The sequence below is a fragment of the Mustelus asterias genome, chromosome 15 (assembly GCF_964213995.1).
Source record: "Mustelus asterias chromosome 15, sMusAst1.hap1.1, whole genome shotgun sequence".
Classification (NCBI taxonomy): domain Eukaryota; kingdom Metazoa; phylum Chordata; class Chondrichthyes; order Carcharhiniformes; family Triakidae; genus Mustelus; species Mustelus asterias.
The window spans coordinates 96292886-96314938 of NC_135815.1; the positions used below are offsets into that span (position 1 = coordinate 96292886).

The 22053-nt window shown below is 45.9% G+C and overlaps 1 protein-coding gene across 1 annotated transcript in view; it reads right to left on the minus strand.

Annotated features, from left to right (window-relative positions):
- jag1b (jagged canonical Notch ligand 1b) overlaps nucleotides 1-17749 on the minus strand; it is a 65184-nt gene extending 47435 nt beyond the window's left edge. The window contains exons 1-2 of the mRNA XM_078230345.1: nucleotides 17563-17749; nucleotides 16430-16738 (exon numbers count right to left, since the gene is read on the minus strand). Of these exons, the coding sequence (XP_078086471.1) occupies nucleotides 16430-16738; nucleotides 17563-17709 (456 nt within the window). The 5' untranslated portion in view covers nucleotides 17710-17749. The remainder of the gene's footprint in view (nucleotides 1-16429; nucleotides 16739-17562) is intronic.
- Nucleotides 17750-22053: the final 4304 nt, after the last annotated feature.

Sequence of the window (22053 nt, forward strand, 5' to 3'; positions counted from 1 at the left end):
CCTCCCAGGCAGCGCATTCCAGACCCTCACCACCCTCTGGGTAAAAATACTTTCCCTCAAATCCATCGAATCCAACAATGCAGAAAACAGCTGACCCCTATCCACGCCCCTCTTGATTGCTACTTTAAAAATTATCTCCCAAGAATAACGAGCTCAAAACACAAAGAAATCCAAATGCTGTAAAACTAAATCTTCTAGGTTCCATTACTAGGTAAAAGAATAGTCTACGGTGGACACAAGCTTGGTCATACTTAAATAGTGAGTATTAACACACACGGAGTAGGTTTTTCCCATTAAAATTCCCCCCGGATGATTCACAGTCAGGTTATCAGTACTGGATAGATATCAGTATGCCGTTTATTTTTCCCAGGCTCAGACTTGACCTACGCTCATCACTGAATTAATGGAGAGCTCAAGACACAGAGCAGTGATTCAGACCAATATATCCGGCACAAAGAAACTATTCTGTCCATCATTATAATTGCTCAGTGTGCAGGAAGCACGGTCCACCCACATTTACCAATAAAAATGTTAACTCTGATGGGGAGGGGGGGGGGGGGGGGGGGGGGGGGGGGGGGGGGGGGGGGGGGGGGGGGGGGGAAGGAAGAGTCACACTAAAGCACCTTTGCTCACATTAGATACTATCTCCATAAAGATATGTTGAAGTTACTGCCACAAATGCAGTCCTTTTGGAAATATTAAGTGGTGAATGTTTTGCTTACTCCAAAAACGACACTTCTGACTACCCTGGGATCACATCTCTCAGTTTTACAAGTTTATTGTAACTTGCGTCCCCGATCCCCAAGATTAAAAAAAAAATCAAACGTCAGTGTACACTACAAAATCGAATGCACGTTACCACAGGGGTATTACCCACTATGGGATGGATTGAATGTACAAAGTTCCCTTCCCAACGCAGAATAATTTCACGTGCCAGTAAGTAAGCTAGTTAAAAAGGATAGGGGACTGCACTGTCAGCATTTTAAAAGTACAAGTCTAAACAATCACTTCAAAAACTTCCTATCACTGCTATGTTGTCCTATCAGTCGGCAGGGGCAATGGAGAGGGAGGAGAAGGTCAGTGAGGTGGGGTTTGGAGGGGGGAGAGAAAGGGAGTGAGCGAGAAGGATTGTTGGGGGAGGGAAGGAGAATGACTCTGCGAGGTTGTGGGCGCAAGTTGATGAGGTGCGGGGGGGGGAAAAGAGAGGGAAGGAGAGCGAGCTTGTGAGGACGACAATATGAGCAGACTGACCCCCATGAGGTGGGGGGGGGGGGGCAGCAAGAACAAGCCTGAGGTGGGGGCGGAGGAAAAACAGAAAGCAACACAGTAGAGAAAAAAAGTATCTTCAAAAAAAAAAGGTACAAGACTAGAGGGGACACAATCTGCTGAAAATATTCAGCTCGCTTTTCCGAATCTCTTACCCTTCGACTGCTCATTTCCACCTCGTGGTTATTTACCCTCCCTTCACCTATTTCGAACCTGTCTCCTTTTCAAAAAAAAAACTGTCCTAGCTCCCACCTGGTACACACCTAGAAGTGGCACACTTCACACAGCTGTATTCTGCAGAGCGAACCCACACAGCGCCAGGGACCCAGGTTCAATTCTGGTCACTGCCTGTCTGGAGTTTGCACATTCTCCCCGTGTCTGCGTGGGTTTCCTCCGGGTGCTCCGGTTTTCTCCCACAGTCTAGAGATGTGCGGGTTAGGTGGATTGGCCATGCTAGATTGCCCCTTAGTGTCAGGGGGACTAACAGGGTAAATACATGGGGTTATGGGGATAAGACCTGGGTGGGGATTGTGGTCGGTGCAGACTCGATGGGCCAAAAGGCCTCCTTCTGCACTGTAGGGATTCTATGAATGCATCCAGCTTCCCAACACCTTCAGATTTCCAAATCAATTATATTTCCATCTCAAATTGAGAAGAGGAGATATGTTAGAGGCTTATGAAGTTTATTTACATCTATTGCTGTCATCAGTAAGTGCTGTGACGTCAGTTGTTACCCGTGTATATTCACTGCCATTAGCTGTCATTTTGTCAGCTTCTCCGAATTTTGAGTACATGCTTTAAACTTCATTCGTTTTATATAAAGATGATCAACTTTCACAACATGTTTCGACTTGCTTTCCCTTGCCACATCACTTGGAAAAAGCTCACACCAGGCACAGGAGTATTCTTACACCATGTTTAGTAGTGGGGGGGGGGGGGGGGGGTGTATGCAGAGCCTGTACTACAGAGGTCAGTGCTAAACAAATAAAGGGGGAGGTAGATACAGGAGCCTCCGCATCGGTAATCATGGGGAGACCTTCAAGGCGGCTCTGGACGGATACTGCTAGACTATCTGTGGTTAGCACTGCTGCCTCAGTGCCAGGGACCCAAGTTTGATTCCTGGTTTGGGCCACTGTCTGTGTGGAGTTCGTACATTCTCCCCGTGTCTGCATGGGTTTCCTCCCACAGTCCGAAAGACGTGCTGGTTAGGTGCATTGGCCATGCTAAATTCTCCCTCAGTGTACCTGAACAGGTGCCGGAGTGTGGCAACTAGGGGATTTTCACAGTAACTTCATTGCAGTGTTAATGTACGCCTACTTGTGGCACGAATAAATTTTAATTCTCCGACCTCGCCCACAGCTGGGATTTTCTGGTGCTGCAGAGTGATTGGAGATTCCATTGCTCGGAGCGTCGGAGGCAGATACTGTATGCACCATGAAGCAAGAGGGTGGCTCCTGGTGGTAAAAGGGATGGGCCTAGTGTACAAGGTGTGGCTGGCTCAGAAAAATTCCACTGAGCGAGGGCGAGATTAAGCAAAGAAGAAATCATTCAGAAATATCCGGAGGTTTTCACAAGCGAACTGGGTACATTGCAGGGTAAACTATTTGGCAGATCCTCAGGCTGTTCCCGTCCTTGTCACAAGTAAGGCTTACATTAACACTGCAATGAAGCTACTGTGAAAATCCCCATGTCGCCACACTGCAGCACCTGTTCGGGCACACTGAGGGAGAACTTAGCATGGCCAATGCACCTAACCAGCACGTCTTTAAGATTGTGGAGGAAACTGGAGCACCCGGAGGAAACCCACGCAGACATGGGGAGAACGTGCAGATTCCATACAGACAGTGACCCAAGCTGGGAATCGAACTTGGGTCCCTGGTACTGCACCACCATGCTGCCCCTAGGCACAGAGGCAGCAGTGCCAAGCACTGCGCCACTCCTTGCAGGAGGCAAGACGTTTGCAAAAGTGGACAGGAGCCTGACATATCAACAACACTGGTGAGAGGAAGATTGGAAGTGGTACGTGACCATCAACACACAAAAGGTTATTCAAGTACAATCGTTTGGTTTTTGGTGCATCCTCCAGTCCCACAATCTTCCAAAGGACGATGGACAGCCCAGGCATTTCCCAGGTTGCAGTCCACTTAGACAACATTTTAGTTACAGGTCAGGCTGAGGAGGAGCATCTCAGCAACTGGATGGAGTTTTAAGATGATTTTCAGAGGCAGGACTGGGTCTGAAGAGGGAGCAAGTGCGTTTTCCAGGCACTGGACGAGGAGTATTTAGGCCACAGATTCACTGCACGATGTTTACATCCTGTGAAAGGGAAAGTTTGTGCGATTAAGGAAGTTCCAGAGCTCAGGAATGCAGCCAAGCTAAGGTCACTTGCAGGTTTGATAAACTAATGATGGAAAGTTTTTGTCAGACCTGTCTACAGTGTTGGCTCCACCGTACCTACCCATGCACAAAGGAGCCCAGTGGAAGGGGGAGGCCACACAGAAGGCGGCTTTCAAAGATGTGACAGTATTGCTGCAAATCGGCTAATTCGTTCTGATCCAGACAGGTAGGGAACTTATTCTGTCGTGTGATGCCTCGCTCTACAGTGTGGAGACTGTACTCTCTCATCTAATGGAGGGCAGGTCTGAAAAACCCATTGGTTTTGCATCTAGGGCGCTGACAAAGGATAGCCACGGTTGGGCAGAGGTGGTCTCGCTATTGTTTTTGCAGTGAAAAGCTTCCAACAGTACCTCTATGGCCTTTTGTTCATCCTACGTGCTGACCACAAGACATCGATGAGCCTTTTCAGGGAGTCAAAATATATTCCTCCCATGGCTTCAGCAAGAATACAGCGCTGGGTGCTTACATTGTCAATGTATCAGTACAGTGTACAGCGCAGGGAAGGAAAATGCTATCATAGGGGTGTTGAATTCTCTCCCTTTACTGGATTTGCCAACCCAGGTATCATAGAAGAATCATAGAAACCCTACAGTGCAGAGGGAGGCCATTTGGCCCATCAAGTCTGCACCGACCACCATCCCACCCAGGCCCTACCCCCATATCCCTACACATTTACCCGCTAATCCCTCTAACCTACACATCTCAGGACACTAAGGGACAATTTTAGCATGGCCAATCAACCTAACCCGCACATCTTTGGACTGTGGGAGGAAACCGGAGCACCCGGAGGAAACCCAAGCAGACACGAGGAGAATGTGCAAACTCCACACAGACAGTGACCCAAGCCGGGAATCGAACCCAGGTCCCTGGAGCTGTGAAGCAGCAGTGCTAACCCACTGTGCTACCGTGCCGTATCGTATCGTATCCTCCAGAGAAGATTTCCTTAGAGAGGCAGGCCCAATCTCCAGTTGGTACAAAGCAAATTAAGCAGTGGACGGACAGAGGTCCTGTCGCAAGTGTGCAGGATGGATGTGTACTGCAGGAGCTCGAGAATGGCCGTCCCAGTCCAGAGTCATGGGTGAAATTCATGAGGCTTGTTCAGGTGCTCTTGAAGAGTCCAGCCAAGGTTGTATGTTTGGTGACCCAATATGGACCAGGTGTTGGAGAACAAAGTGAAACCCTGTTCTGCGTGTCAATGTAACCAGAAGATGGCACCACCATGTCCTGGGGGGTGGCCCGATGGCCCTTGGTGGAGACTTCATGTGGATTTCGCAGGATCTTTCATGGGCCATGTGCTTTTAGTCACTGTGCATGCTCACTTAGTACACGGGGCAACATTACAGCTCCTGTTGTTTTTGCAACTTGGATTCTCTGGGTACAACACTTAGGACGGAGCTGTTCCAAGAGTTGGTGCCAAGGACTGGAATACTCCATATGCGTACCACATCTTTTCATCCAGCTTGCAAATGGTTTGGCAGAGCGAGCTGTTCAGATATTGATAGGAAGATTGAAGAGAATGGCGGTACTTTAAGAACCAAACTCAAGGTTCTTATTTCAGTATCGCATCACGCCACAAACTACCGAGACTCTCACCAGCCAAATTACTGGAAGACCAAAGTCTCATCTAGATCCGCTATGTCCAGTTCATAGAATCCCTACTGTGCAGAAGGAGGCCATTCGGCCCCTCGAGTCTGCACCGACCACAATCCCACCCAGGCCCTATCCCCATAACCCCATACATTTACCCTGACACCAAGGGACAATTTTAGCATGCCCAATCCACCCAACCCACACATCTTTGGACAAATGTCAAAACAAGAGTGGCAAAGAGACAAGAAAAGCAGGAGAGATATTTTAACCCAATGATGATGTTTATATCATTTCTTTTGGCAATAACCAACTGCCACCGCCATTCTTACCAGGGGGCATGGATTTAAGGCATGAGGGGCAAGGTTTAAAGGAGATTACGAGGCAAGTTTTTTTTTTTACAGAGGGTGCTGGGAACTCTCTGCCAGGGGAGGTAGTGGAAGCAGATATGATAGTGACTTTTAAGGGGCATCTTGACAAATACATGAATAGGATGGGAATAGAGGGAATGTGGTCCCCGGAAGGGTAGGGGGTTTTAGTTCAGATGGGCAGCATGGTCAGTGCAGGCTTGGAGGGCCAAAGGTCCTGTTCCTGTGCTGTCATTTTCTTTGTTGGCTACCTGGAATTATTCTGAACCAAAGTGGTCCGCTTTCTTTGGCCGTGAAATTGAGCAATGGGAGAGCTGTTCCCAGGCACCAAGATCAAACCGGTCTACAACGTGACTCAGAGAAATGTTCCAGATAGCACAATAGAAGGGAACCGTGCTGTGGAAATTCAGCAAGAAGTGGTTCCTGGTGTACCAGGACTTGACTTCAGGACAGGGACAGAGGTACTCAACCTACTCCTGCACCCACAAGCTCAACTGAACAAAGTCAAGCATCACCAGAGTTGGACGGAGTCAGCAATGGTATGATGTAGCCACAAAACTCCTGAAAGACGTATAATTAAGGCATTAGTTTCATTGCATTTCTGTCCTTCAGGGGGATAGAGAGAGTTAGAGAGTGTTATTATTGTGCATCATATTTAAATCCATTGCTAATGTTATCAGCAAGTGCTGTGACAGCAATGGAGATGCATAACAACACTACTATCAGGAAATATCTAATACACAAAGTGTGAAGAATCAGTTACGAGTTGCTCACTAAGTAGATATATCATGGAAAGCAGAAATCACACAAGTATTGAGAGATTTACCCGAGTCAAGATTGCAATCTTGGTCTATGTCTTATGCACTGCTGCACTGCAGAAACAGCAATCCATAGCTATAAGCTAGTACAGCATTGTAGGCCATTCGACCTGGTGTCTGGGTTTGCTCTGGTGAACAATCACAGAATCCCTACAGTGCAGAAAGAACATAGAACAGTACAGCACAGTACAGGCCCTTCGGCCCTCGATGTTGTACCAAGCTTTGTCCGAAACCAAGATCAAGCTATCCCACTCCCTTTCATTCTGGTGTGTTCCATGTGCCTATCCAAAAACCGCTTGAAAGTTCCTAAAGTGTCCGACTCTACTATCACAGCAGGCAGTCCATTCCACGCCCCAACCACTCTGAGTAAAGAACCTACCTTGGACATCCCTCCTATATCTCCCACCATGAACCTTATAGTTATGCCCCCTAGTAACAGCTACATCCACCCAAGGAAATAGTCTCTGAATGTCCACTCTATCTATCCCCCTCATCATCTTATAAACCTCTATGAAGTCACCTCTCATCTTCCTCCACTCTAAAGAGAAAAGCCCTAGCTCCCTCAACCTTTCCTCGTGAGACCTACCCTCCAATCCTGGTAAATCTCCTCTGCACTCTCTCCAATGCTTCCACATCCCTCGTTTAGTGAGGTCTCCAGAACTGCACACAGTATTCCAAACGTGGTCTCACCAAGGTCCTGTACAGTTGCAGCATAACCCCACAGCTCAAATTCAAACCCCGTTAATAAACACTGACACACTATATGCCTTCTTCACGGCTCTATCCACCCGAGTGGCAACCTTCAGAGATCTGAGGTGCCATTTGGCCCATCGAGGCTTGCTATCCAGGCCCTATCCCCACACATTTACCCTGCTACTCCCCCTTACACTAAAGGGGCAATTTAGTATGGCCAATCCATCTAACCTGCACATCTTTGAAACGTGGGAGGAAACATGAGCACTCGGAGGAAACCCACGCAGACACGGAGAGAACGTGCAAACTCCACAGTCACCCAAGGCCGGAATCAAACCCGGGTCCCTGGCGCTGCGAGGCAGCAGCACTAACCACCATGCTGCCTATTTTGGAGCATCCCAACTTAGCCTTCACCCCCCCGAAACCTTGACAAGGTTTTGAACTAACCAGAATGCATTCCAAATCCCAACCACTATTACTGGATTTGATACATCCCATCACCCTCTAGTTAATTTACCTCACTGTGTTGACATTGGGAACAGTTTTGCTTTATCCAAAACCCTTCTTGATTTTAAACATTGCCAGCAAAGGGACACAACTGATGGGTGTAAATTTGAGCATTCGCAATTAGCAGACTGGAGTGCCTGGGCAGAACTTTCCTGTCCCGGGAATGGTAGCAGACCGGACATGGACTATGCAAAGGTCCATGGACCTCAGGTGGGATTTTCCGGCTTTGGGGCGAGCGTGGCCAGAAAATCCCACCTCATCCGTCAATCCCTTCATTCGCATCCCAAACATTCAGGAGCAGGAGTTTAAGCTCGTCAAAAAGGTCAATTAACGAAGTTCTCTGAACCTATCTCCCCTGCCTTCCCATATGCCAACCATGGCTCCAGTTAACACTGCTCTGGTCACAGAATCAAAAGGCAGTAGGCTGGAGTCCCACTTCTGGCTAGCAGTAAGGGTGACAGTGGTTAGCACTGCTGCCTCACAGTGCCAGGGACCCGGGCTCGATTCCCAGCTGGGGTCATACTGTGTGGAGTCTACGTGGGTTTCCTCTGGGTGCTCTGGTTTCCTCCCAGTCTGAAAGACGTGCTGGTTAGGGTGCAATGGCCACACTATATTCTCCCTTAATGTACTTGTACAGGCGCCGGAGTGTGGCGACTAGGGGATTTTCACAGTAACTTCACTGCAGTGTTAATGTAAGCCAACTTGTGACACAAATAAATAAACGTTAATCTAGGTTGACACTTGTGGGGAGGTAGTGGTGCCAACCTCCGGATGCAATATTAAGCCAAGGCCTCAAGTATCCTCTCAGGCGAACATAAAAGATCCCATGGCACGATTGCAAAGAGTTGGGGTACACCCCATGTCCTGGCTAATACTTATGTCTCAATCAACATTACAAAAAGAGATTGCCGTTTGTAGTTTTCTATCTAGATTAGAACTGACCACACTTTCAAAAGCACTTGGATCTTGTAAAGCACTCCAGAAATGAGACCTTCGCAGAGGCCCAGATAGTTCCAGTAGCCATTTGTCCCTTCAGTACAGCATCATACTAGCTTCCTTCCGCAGAGACAACCACAGGGAAGCTTGGTTTGTACAGTGGGATTCTTTAAAAAAAATAAAATTCTCATCTTGGGCCGCAAGAGCAAGTTTACCTAACGACAGATACTGCAACCCAATGCCTGACAGAGCTCCAGTACACCAAGGCTAGTACGAGAGCAAGGAGACACCCCGGATAGAAAAAAACTGGACATTGCTCTCAGCGACATGAATAACCTCTGGCTCCAAAACAGAAGGGGAAAATACTTTCCTGCCACATTCAAATCGAGATGCAAAAGCAAATTAATGATAATAATCGCTGCTGGCCTTCTCCCTCTCCGGAATCAAACTACTCAAGCCACAATCCCTTTCTTCTCATATCTGCCCTTTGTTCCCCAAATAATTTTTATTTTTTTAAATTCATTTGTGGGACATGGGTGTCGCTGGCTGGGCCAGCATTTATTGCCCATCTCTGGCTGCCTGAGGGCAGTTGAGAGTCAACCACATTGCTGTGGCTCTGGAGTCACATGTAGGCCAGACCAGGTAAGGACGGTAGATTTCCTTCTCTAAAGGACATTAGTGAACCAGTGTGTTTTTATAACAATGGAACATCGGAATTAGGAGCAGAAGTAGACAAATTCGAGCCTGCTCCGCCATTCCATCAGATCATGGCTGATCTCTTCCCCTGCTCAAATCCACCTCCTCACCTGTTGCCATATCCCTCTTCCCCTTTTTAAAATAAATTAGAAATAGATCTATCTCCTTCTTGAAACTATTCAACGATTCAGTACTCCAGACAATGGTTATCAGTAGATTCTTAATTCCAGATTTTTTTTTTTATTGAATTCAAATTCCACCATCTGCCGTGGTGGGATTTGAACCCAGGTCCCCAGAACATTAGCTGAGTTGCTGGATTAATAGTCTGGCGATAATACCACTTGGCCACAATAGAGATTGTTATCCAAATGGGAGCGTGTAGCATATCATGGACTGGGCTAATGTTGGATCTAGTGAGCCTGTTGGGATAATTAGCGCCCTGTGTGAACATATATAATCTGCTGAAGTTGCCATTATGTGAAGTTCTGGTGCGTCTGGGAGTTCAGCAATGCTGAGTCTACTGGTGCTTCCTGTTGCTTGTCCTGTATTGGCATTATTTCTGGATAGCTCCATTATATTCCGTAATCCTCAGTGCAGTCAGTTTGCTTTTGCCATTGTTCTTGGTTAATATTAGCAATCCCCGCCTCTGTCTGGGTGGCCAGTACACCACTTCCTAGACTCAATACTGATAAGCCAAACAGTGCGTGTGTTTTTTTTAAAAAAAATATTAAAACAAATGAGGGGGGAAACCAGAGTCACATTCACAATGCAAGTTATGCCAATACTATCTGTCCAAAAATGCAAAGTTTTACAAGTCTGCTCCCCCCCCCCCCTCCACACAGTCAGTACTGGAGTTGCTTTCTGACTAAAGCATCCCATCGATAAATGTAGTAAATGCACCAGTCACTGAAGGAGGGTGCAAGGTTAATAGAAGCAATACCTCAGCCAGCCAGCCGCAACATTCAGGTTCATGAAGAGCAAGTCTGGACAAGAGGTCTGGTTACTCAGGGCAAAATTAAATAAACCAAGCCTGCGCATTTCTCTTAAGAACACTTTAGCCATTTCTACCCTTCGCACACTTTCTCCCCCCCCCCGACAAGCAAGTTCCACCTCCGCCTTTTCTGAATACACTCAGAATTCAGCGTCCTGAAGCCAAAGGCCAATTTTCAGCTAACTAAAGGTTACCCTACACAAAATGGCTTCCCTCACAAATAGGCCATTATCACGGGCACGCGGTTTTCCGCAGAGTTGCCCTGCCCTGTGCACAGTTAAATATCAGTGCTGATGAGAAGACATTGAAAAGAAGCCTGACCTGTTCGGGTACATGGCGTTGCATTACTCTTAGTTAATCCCAGGAAGCAAAACCTCCCGTTACATTTCGTCCACTCTTGTTCTTCATTCAGCGACGGACAAGATAGCATTGTCCTGATTAGATTCAGGCGTCCAGAAATGGCCACTCACTGAAACTTAAGTGACTGTATTAAAATTGAAATTTGATCCCAAACTTTTTGGACGCATACCAAAAAGTTCAGTAAAGCTTCCCCTCATTGTATTCTGTTTAAAACCATTTTTTGTTACATGAGGGCCATAAAACAATGTGCCCACATGCACAAGAGACGAAGATAATTTAAATAAATTTCATCTCAAAAGTGTCCCCACCCCACTCCACTCCCAATAACATCCAGCATCTGAGGTTGATTACCATTCTTGGATTCAGCTCAAAAGCCAGATTCAATGCACTGACCGACCAGCCAGAGACTTCCCCCCCCCTACACCACAATCGCACATCAAAATCCACGGGAGTTCAAAAATGACACCAGCAGAGGGGTTGTTGCAATGCCAGAAACGTTACAGCACCACTTAGTGCTGCCATTGCCTTCAGTCTCACTGGAAAAACTCAGCAGGTCTGGCAGCATCTGCGGGGAGAGAGAGTTAATGTGGAGTCCACGTGACTCTTCTTCAGAGCTCCAAACTTCAGTTTGCATGAAGAGTCATATAGACTCGAAACATGTGGGTGGCACAGTGGTTAGCGCTGCTGCCTCAGCGCCAGGGGCCTGGGGTGGCTGTCTGGGTGGAGTCTGCATGTTGTCCCCTGTGGGTTTCCTCCGGGTGCTCCAGTTTCCTCCCACACCCCAAAGATGTGCAGGTTAGGTGGACTGGCCATGCTCAATTGCCCCTTAGTGTCCCAAGATGTGTAGGTTAGGGGCATTAGCAGGGTAAATACACAGGGTTACTGGTATAGGTCCCGTGTAAGGTGCTCTGTCGAAGAGTCAGTGTAGACTTGGACCTGGGTTCAATTCTGGCCTTGGGTCACTGTGTGGAGTTTGCACCACCACCCCCATGTCTGGACTGTGGGAGGAAACCCACACAAAGATGTGCTAGATAGACGAATTGGCCATGCTAAATTGACCCTAGTGTCAGGAGGATTAGAAGGTTAAATGCAGGGTTATGGGAATAGGGCCTGGGCGGGATTGTAGTCGGTACAGACTCGATGGGCCAAATGGCTTCCTTCTGCATCGTAGGGATTCTATGTTAAATGTGTTTCTCTCTCTCTCCATAGCAGGCCTGGCAGCATCGGAGTTTATGCAGCATTTTCTGTTCTTATTTCAGATTTCCAGCATCCAGCTTCAACAAGTCAGACGGACTCTCGAAACATTAACTGTTTCTCTCTCCGCAGATGCTGCCAGACCTGCTGAGATTTTCCAGCGTTTGCTGTTTTAGTTTCAGATCCCAGGACTTTGCTGAACGACATCACCACAAATCATAGGATTTTTACAAAACTCTGAGAAAATAAAGAGCTCTCAATTTGAAAAGATAATTAAACCTTTCCTAAAAACGTCACACATTTTCAAATACCAGACCACAGCATCTCAATAAAACTCAACCATCTTTTAGATTGGTACTTTAGTCTCACTAAAGCTCTCAGCCGCTCGCAAATAATTTAAAGATGTTACGGTAGGAGGATTAGAGGGGACAGAGAGTGGGGTGGGAGTCTGGAATTCATTGCCCATATTGGTGGCTGAGGCGGGAATAATCCACTCATGTTAAAAGATACCCGACTTGCGTGTGAAGCATTGTAACTGGCAAGGCCATGGGCCAGGTGCTGGAAAGAGATTAAAGAGGCTGGTTTCTTTCCTTTGGTGGTGGCGGCACAGTGGTTGGCATTGCTGCCTCTCGGCACCAGGGACCCGGGTTCAATTCCCAGCTTGGGTCACTGTCTGTACGGAGTCTGCACATTCTCCCCGTGTCTGCGTGGGTTTCCTCCGGGTGCTACAGATTCCTCCCACAGTCCAAAAGACGTGCTGGTTAGGTGCATCGGCCGTGCTAAATTCCCCCTCAGTGTACCCGAACAGGCGCCGGACTGTGGAGACTAGGAGATTTTCACAGTAACTTCATGGCAGTGTTGATATAAACCTACTTGTGACACTGATAAACTTTAAAAACTTTGTTTTAGCCAGCACAGATATGGTGGGCTGAACGGCCTCCTTGTGCCATAACTTTCCTATGGTTCTAAATTATCAATTGGTTAACCAATTGTTACCAGGACCTTTCCTTCCTATTCTCAACAAACAAGAATGATTCAGGCAGGCTACAACGGGGAGGACCAACATTAACTGGTCCCAAAGACAGCTCCAAACATTAAAAAAAACAGAAAATAATCCAAGATTTATGCTATGCATTAACCCAAGCGTCTGGAATAAGATACATATGAGTGGCAAAATTGAAGGGCCACAATTAATGGAGACGGGAACTTTGCTCTAACTGGAATATATCAAATTGATTTCTGCTCTGCAATCTTCCTCAACATTGAAATCACTGCAGGATTTCATAGAATTTTACAGCACAGGAAGCGGCCATTCAACACATCACACATGCACCAGCTCCTGAAAGAGCTACCCAGCTAGTCCCATTTTCCAACCCCATCTTTGGGGCAGCACAGTGGGTTAGCACTGCTGCCTCACAGCGCCAGGGACCCGGGTTCAATCCCGGCCTCGGGTCACTGTCTGTGTGGAGTTGGCATGTTCTCCCCGTGTCTGCATGGGTTTCCTCCGGGTGCTCCGGTTTCCTCCCACAGTCCAAAAGATGTTGTCTGGGTTAGGTTGATTGGCCATGCTAAATTGTTGCTTCGTGCCGGGGGAGAGGGAGGATTATGGGAATAGGGCCTGGGTGGGATTGCGGTCGGTGCAGGCTCGATGGGCCGAATGGCTTTCTTCTGCACTGTAGGGATTAGATGAATGATTCTATTCTATGATCTCTGTAGCCTTCAACTAAGAAGCAGGGAGTAAATAGCAAAGATAACATTTTAAGTAGCACATTGACAAAACAAGCTACTTTGATGGGGTTTTAAACTAATTGCAAGGCAACAAAGCCTTTTGTCAAACAATGGGCTACAGTAGTTTACACTGTATTGTCAATAAGATTCAGGTATTTGAACTCTGCAGCCAATATACAGTACACATCCTCCCATTGTATTCAGTTGTGAGTTGCTATTTCACAGCCTGGATACGATCTTGAGCATTTTTTTTTGCATCAGATACGGTTTTCCCTCTAATATGCAAGAGGGGTTACATTTACCAATAAAAAAAGACGCAGCCCTGCAAACAATAATGCCTTGGGTCAAACACTTTTGGAAAATAAACCCACAGGCGGTTGCGCCAACTCCTTCCGACGCAGGTGTAACTCCAGCGCACTCCAACTATTCCTCAGGGCTGGGCTGCTTCTACATTTCCTAGCAACCCATTCAACCTTCCAATCATTTAAATGAATTTACAGCCCCACCATCTCCACACTCATTACTCGCATTATTCGGTCAAGCCCAACACACCAGAGCCAAGCTGTAAACTATTTGCAGGAAGGGGGGGGGAGGGAAAGGGAAAAAGAAAATCACCCTCACATTATATACACAACTGCTCCCTCCCAACGTTTCGGACTCCTTGCTCACCTACTGTGGCACAATTTACATTTGCCGATTTGCCACGATGGCCGTCTACATGCACTCTGAATAAGCAAGCATGCAAGATGACAATGTCCAATTAGAACTCACCTTTCAACACAAAGCGGGGGGAAGAAAGGAAGTGTCAATAGTTGTAGCCAAGGCAACGCAGCTTTTTTCCAACCCTATACCCCCAATTACGAGGAATGCGCTCCTTTGTATCAGGTCATCTGCGATACTAAACCCATAACAAGGAACTAAAATCCCCAATAGTGCCAGAATGAAAGACCCGGAGCTCGGAGGACTACAAGAGGTCCAAGTGCAGAGGATGCAGTTAAACACGACATTTGGACAGGGGCTGCACCAGAGCAGACAATGCTCTCATTCCCCTCTCCACTGCAAGAGAGTCACATAAAAAGCCATTCACAAATACTTCAATGAGTGCTTACTTGGCTGTTGCAACACAGTACTAGTAAAGCCTGCTAAGGTACTTGCAAAAGCCAACAAGTCAATGCAAATGTGCGCAGAACACTTTTGCAGTTCATCTGCAGCAGACATTTCATCTTTCATTGGGGAGTGTGGAGGAGGGGGGTGGGGATGGCATACATAATCAAGATAATCCTCTCCTTTTGCAATCCACAGCTCAGCTGTCAGTCAAGAGTAACAGACCCACTCAATGAGAAACTTTGCGGAACTGCAAAACTTCTGTAGGATGTTCTTACATCTCTAACACGAGGGACATGGCAAGAACTCTAGTGGCTGGGGTGGAACCCAACTCTTTGCCTATTTTTCTTTTCCAAAAAAGGGTTTAAATTTAGAGGACTCAAAAAAAAACTGCCTGCAAATTTCAAGTTGTAAGGTTTGTACCAAGACTCCATAATTCTGTATCACCCATCAATCCTTTTGTTTTAAAGCCTTTCCAAAACAAAAAACATTGATTGCGCTAAATTTGAATAGAAAGACCTTAGCCACAATGCAACAGGGAGCATCTATGTACTCAGTGAGAGATGGGGGAAAAGTCTTTGTATTTAGAAGCCCAATTATTTAGCCGCAAACTCAAACACAGAATCCGGTTTTCTTCAAACACAAAAACAGATTTAAAAGTGGAACGCTTATCACCAAATCTTCACACGACAGGCACATTATATACATTACTGGCTAGTGAAAAACTTTCCATTGTCATTGTCTCAGTCACATGGATTCTGACTCAACAATTACTTACTAACAAAGATCCACAAGAGACAAATTTACTTGCAAGTTCTGCCAGAGGTAGGTTTCTCCACTGGAAGCATCCAAGATGATGGCTGCAATAGTAGATGCCCACCCTACATTGCAGACACATCTTACTACAGTCCAAACACAAAGCAAACAATGCTGTAAAGGATGACAATGGTCTCCTACGGTTTAACCCCACATCACAGTTACTGGGAACAAACAAAAACAACACCCTATGGCCAAATAATGAACGCTGGGAGGAAGATTCACAACGAAGGCTGGAAGGAGAACTCAAAACACAAAGTGCTGGATCCAGAAGTGAGTAGGTTTTGGATGGTGTTGTGACCACACCATTATTGACATTCCACATTTACTCAACAGGAAAGAGGTCTGAGAGGCTATTTAAGATGGCAATGAACACATTCTGCAAGAAATCATTCTGCTCCTCTCTCTCTCCCCCTTCCAAATATAAAAGGCCACACTTATGACTGAGAGAGCACTTAGAGTGGAAAAATGCACACAACAGTCCCTGTTGAAGAAAAATCATTTCTGCTTTGCAATCAGTGGCCTCCACAGGGCCTGACCAATAAATGTCGCCAACAGAACACACACACACAGCTGCTAATGCTTTAGAAGGTGCTTTAAAAAAACTGCTTGAAAGCAAGTGTAGAAACTGTATGGACACGAATATTGGAAAACTATCAGAAAGTATATAAATAAAACTCAAAAAGTGTTGGAAAGCTAATAGCAAGTCTTAAAGCAAGCTCGAGTGTGTTGGAAAACTAATAACAAGTCTTAAAGCAAGCTTGAAAGTGTTGGAAAGCTAATAGCAAGTGTAAAAACAAAGTCAAGTGTTTGTAAAGAAAGGTGGCTTTACAGTGCAAGTTAGAAAGGAGGCACTAAGTGGACTAGTGAGACACACACACAGGCAGACATGAGAAAGGCAAATCTCACAGCGCCTGCAGACCTCTCTCTCTGGTTCTACAGCCTCCCCACGTCCCTGGATAACTCACCGGCCAAGCGAAGCTGAAGGGCAGGATAATGCTACGCTCGCTGTTGCTGCTGCCCGTTCTCAGGTTAAAGGTATTGCCCCCGATGACCGGGGTGGAGGAAGATCCGAAGCTGCACGGTCCGCCGGGGGAGACGCGGGACTGATACTCCTTGAGACAGACTTTGAAGAAGGTATCACATTGAGCCCGCACGCACTTGCGGTCTTGAGGGTTTCTCCTGCTCCCTTCACAGCAATTCCCATTCTGCAACTCGCCGTTAACATTCTGCATAAAGTTTATCTGCAACTCGAACTGCCCGGACGCTTGGGAAAGCTGGCAAAAAGGAGATTGTTTTCAACATTAAAAAAAAGTTAGAAGAAATACAGAATTTTTTTTTAAAATCTCAAAGTAAAAAATACAGAAAGTTAAAGTTTCTCTAAAACTCAAAGTAAAAAGTTTCACTAAAAAGTACAGAAAGTTCACCAAAACTAAAATACAGAAAAAATAGTATTTTTGGTGAACTTTCTGTATTTTACTGTTTTAGTTGTGAGACTTAGTATTTTAACTCACAACTAAAACCGTAAAATACAGAAAGTTCACCAAAACTAAACTGCAGAAAATATTAAGTCTCACAACTACAAACAGTAAATAAAATACTAAGTTCACCAAAACAGAAAATACAAAGTCTCACAAAAACAGTAAATACAGAAAGCCTCTCAAACTAAAATACAGAAAGAAAAAGTCTCACAAACAGTAAAAACATAAAATACTGAAAGTTTCAATGAAGTGCAGAAAGTTTTAAAAGACAAGTTTCACAAACTAAAATGCAGAAAGTTTAAAAAGCAAAAAGTTCGGCTGAAAGTTTTTAAAACACAGAAATTTTAAAAAAATACAAAACCCAAGATTGAGGAGGGGAGGGGAAATCACAAATAAATCGTCAGTCCAACGGAGTGGAGACCCCAAAAAAATCAGAAATTTTTAAAAACAAGCAAATTGTTGCAAGTGTGCATTTTGCAACACTAGTCCAAAAAAAAACACCCCACTTTAAAAGAAAAAAGTTGCTGTGGTTGTTTTTTTTCCTCCCCCTCTCTCTCTCTCTTACCCCGGCTGCAAAAACATTTTTTTAAAATCACTGAATGATCCGCACAAAATCCTACCTGGGTCCGCAAGGCGATGAACCAGAGAGCAACAGCAGCGAGGAGTGAGAGCTTACTGCAGACCATCGCTTCGCCTTGCCTGCACTTGCCTGAACTGAGCTTGGGAGCGACCTGGGCCACAGCAATATAGTCCACCGATTCTCGCATGCACAACTGGAGAACCGCACACTTGCTAACTGGGGGAGAGAGAGAGAGAGGGGGTGGGGGGGGAGGAGGAGAAGGGGACGGGGGGGTTGGATGTTTGAAAAGAAAGCGAATCGTCAATTCAAAAAAAACAACACACACAAAAAAAAGCCTCCCTCTCTCTCTCTTTCTCTTTCTTTTATAAATTATTCTCTTTTTATTTCACCCCCCCCCCCTTCTCTCAAATCTCCTCCCCCTCCAAATATAAACTCCTCCTCGGTCACATACACACAACAAACCCCCCTCCTTCTTCCTAACATACACACAAAAACACCCGTCTAGTTAATAGTGATAGTGACTGCTTCATCTGTACAGAGAGAGAGACAGACAGACGCATGCGTTCATTAATATGTATTAGCAGGGTTGGACATTAAACGCCTACTATTTTTTTCCCCCCAGATTTTTTTTTGGGAGGTCGGGAGGGGGAGGGAAAGAGAGAGATAAAAGTTGGTTTGTCGGAATGATAAAATTGTATCACAGATGGGAGGATGAAAGCGTGAAAAGGTGCTGGACAAAAAAAAAGTGGCAGGAAAGAACAAAACTTTCCCCCCCCCCCCACTTTTATTTCCCCCAACAAACACACCCCTTGTGCAAATACACAGGGGAATTGCACATTACAGCTTCCATTGTTGCTCCCTCCCAGTGCTGTTGAAGGAACTTCTGTCCTGTTATTCTTTTTTTAAGAGAGGGGGGGAAGTACTGTAGAATGAAAGTGACTTGCTGTAATCTGTTACAAGAATTTCCACACACACACAGAGAAGCCAGCTTGTTGCTTCCCTCCCATTGCACCTCTAGGCGTCTCCTCTCACCCATGTGGCTGCTATTTAGCCCCGCAGTTTATGAAAGCAATTACATATTTGGTATTGCCTTGTAGCCCCTCACGCACAAAGCTTGCATGATTAAATTAATTTCTCTCTTGCAAGGTGCAGGGGGGCAAGAGAACAGTTATTGTGACTGCTTTTAAAACCAGCAATCTTTGCAAATTAACCCAACACGCTCTATCTCACAAATGTATAAAATCCCTAGTGGTGGGTGCATGTGGAAATATGCGCAGCAGATTTTTAAAAAATCCTATTTGGTACCAATCAACATTAATTTAATTAACAACAATAAACACGTGGCAGCTCAGTGGATGTGTGTGTTTGGGGGAAGGGGGGGTGTTGCTGAATGGAGGCACCCAGCAAATTGCATTACAGTCGCCAATTACTGGAACCAGTAACAATTTTTTAAAAACACCCTGTATCTACACGTTTCCACCGGATCTGGGCAGACCCCGTCCTTTGCAAAGGAGATACCCAATTCGAAACTCGATTAGTGGATCTTATCTGAAATGTGGTTGAGATATTGTTGATTTCTGATACATTGCATCCATTTTTTTTCCATTTTAAAAACATAAAACGTTTATAGATTGCCTATTGTCAAAATCATTTACATCCAACTGAACACCGGTCGAGCCCTGATTTGAGTTCAACTTTTTATATGCAATTTAAATTGAAGTTAGGGGAGCGATGGTCTAGTGGTATTGTCTGATGAATGAGCAGCGCTCCAAAAGCTCGTGCTACCAAATAAACCTGTTGGACTTTAACCTGGTGTTGTGAGACTTCTTACTCTGGTATTATCATAGAATCATATAATCCTACAGTGCAGAAGGAGGCCATTCGGCCCATCGAGTCTGCACCGACCACAATCCCACCCAGACCCTATCCCTAAAACCCCCATGCATTTACCCTGGCTAGTCCCCCGACACTAAGGGGCAATTTAGCATGGCCAATCCACCTAACCCACACATCTTTGGACTGTGGGAGGAAACCGGAGCACCCGGAGGAAACCCACGCAGACACAGGGGAGGGTGTGCAAACTCCACACAGACCCATCGTTTAGTCTATTAATCCAGAAACTCAGCTCATGTTCTGGGGACCCAGGTTCAAATCCCGCCACGGCAGATGGTGGAATATGAATAAAATAAAAAAAATCTGGAATTAAAAATCTACTGATGACCGTGAAATCATTGCCGATTGTCGGAAAAACCCATCTGGTTCACTAATGTCCTTTAGGGAAGGAAATCTGCCATCCTTACCTGGTCTGGCCTACATGTGACTCCAGAGCTACAGCAATGTGGTCGATGCTCAACTGCCCTCCTAGGGCAATTAGGGATGGGCAATAAATGCTGGCCAGCCAGTGATGCCCATGTCCCATGAATGAATAGAAAAAATATTTAAGGAAGTTTCATATTAACACTGCAAAGGCAAGTATTCTTTTATGGGATGTGGGCATCGCTGGCAAAGGGTGGCATTTATCACTCATCCCCAATTGTCCTTGGAAAGGTGGTGGTAAGCCGCCTTCTTGAAACACCGCAGCCCACCTGCATGGGAGCCAATTCCAGCATTTTGACCCAGTGACAGTGAAGGACTGGTCGATTATATTTCCAAATCCGGATGATTGGCTTGGAGGGGAACTTGCAGGTATGGGCATTCCCGTGTGTCTGCTCTCCTTGTCCTTCTCAGGGGTACAGGAGACTGGGTGGCACGGTGGCATAGTGATTAGCACTGCTGCCTCACAGCGCCAGGGACCCAGGTTCAATTTTGGCCTCGGGTCACTGGCTATGTAGAGTTTGCACGTTCTCCCCGTGTCTACGTGGGTTTCCTCCAGGTGTTCCGGTTTCCTTCCAAAGTCCGAAAGATGTGCGGGTTAGGTTGATTGGCCATGCTAAATTGCCCCTTAGGGTCAGCAGCATTAGCAGGGTAATGTCTGGGGTTGCGGTAAAAGGGCCTGGGTGAGATTGCGGTCGGTGCAGACTTGATGGGCCGAATGGCCTCCTTCTGTACTGTAGGATTCTGTGATTCTATGATCATATCTGACCTGATCATCCTCAACTCCACTTTCCCACCTTATCCACATAACCCTCAATTCCCTATATTCAGCCTTGAACATACTTAACGACCCAGCCTCGACAATCCTCTGCGGTAAAGAATTCAACAGATTCACTACCTTCTGAGAGAAGAAATTCCTCCTCATCTTTATCCTCAGTGGGTGACCCCCTTACTCTGAGATTACACCCTCTGGTCTCAGGGGAAACAACCTCTCAGCATCGAGAATAAAAGCAAAATCCTGCGGGTGCTGGAATCCGAAACAAAAATAGAAAATGCTGGAAAATCTCAGCAGGTCTGACAGCATCTGTGGAGAGAGAATAGAGCCAACGTTTCGAGTCTGGATTTTGTGCAGATCATTCATTAGTGATTTTATTTCATATTTGAACCCGGGAGAGCGAGAAAAAGGGGGGAGAAAAACAAATCATGGCAACTTTAACAAAAAAGGATGGGGGAATGGAACTAGCTACACTGTGAATGCAGGGAGCTAACACAAGTTCAACAACTCTCCTTCAGAATTGTCACCACTCTTTTTTTATTCATTCGTGGGACATGGGCGTCGCTGGCTGGCCAGCATTTATTGCCCATCCCTAGTTGCCCTAGGAGGGCAGTTGAGAGTCAACCACATTGCTGTGGCTCTGGAGTCACATGTAGGCTAGATCGGGTAAGGACGGCAGATTTCCTCCCCTAAAGGACATTAGTGCACCAGATGGGTTTTTCTGACAATGGTTTCATGGTCATCAGTAGATTCCTAATTCCAGACTTTTTTTAAAATTGAATTCAAATTCCACCATCTGCTATGGTGGGATTCGAACCTGGGTCCCCAGAACATGAGCTGAGATTCTGGATGAATAGTCTAGTGATAACACCACTAGGCCATAATACCAATACCCCCATTCTAAGACATTCTAAGACTCCCCGATTCTAAATTCACCCTGAACGAGCTCCAACCAAACTGAGAATTCCATTGGCCAGATCTGATCCTGTATGATTCCCTGATCAATGATCATCTAACCACTCAATCTCCATCAATAATTTCAACATTTTCACCATCGCTATCAAATTTCTCAGTGACTGCGCACATCCCTTAGTTCTTTCATTTCCTCCAGCTCTGTGACAACAACAACTTACGTGCCTTTGACATAATGGGAGATTTCAAGGTGCTTTATAAAACAAAGCATGACACTGGGCCACGTCAGATTATCAAAAGCCTGGTCAAAGGATTAGGGTTTAGGAAGCATTTTATGGGAGGGACGCAAGATGGAGATGTGCAGAGAACAATTTCTGGAGCTCGGAGGATCAGGCAACTGAAAGGGCAGCCCCCAATGGTGGAGCGATTATAATTGGCCAGGATTAAAGGGACAAAGAGATCTCGGAGTTAAACGTGGTTATTTATGAGTATCACAGGTAGGCTTACAATCTTTCAATCTCCGGAATAGAA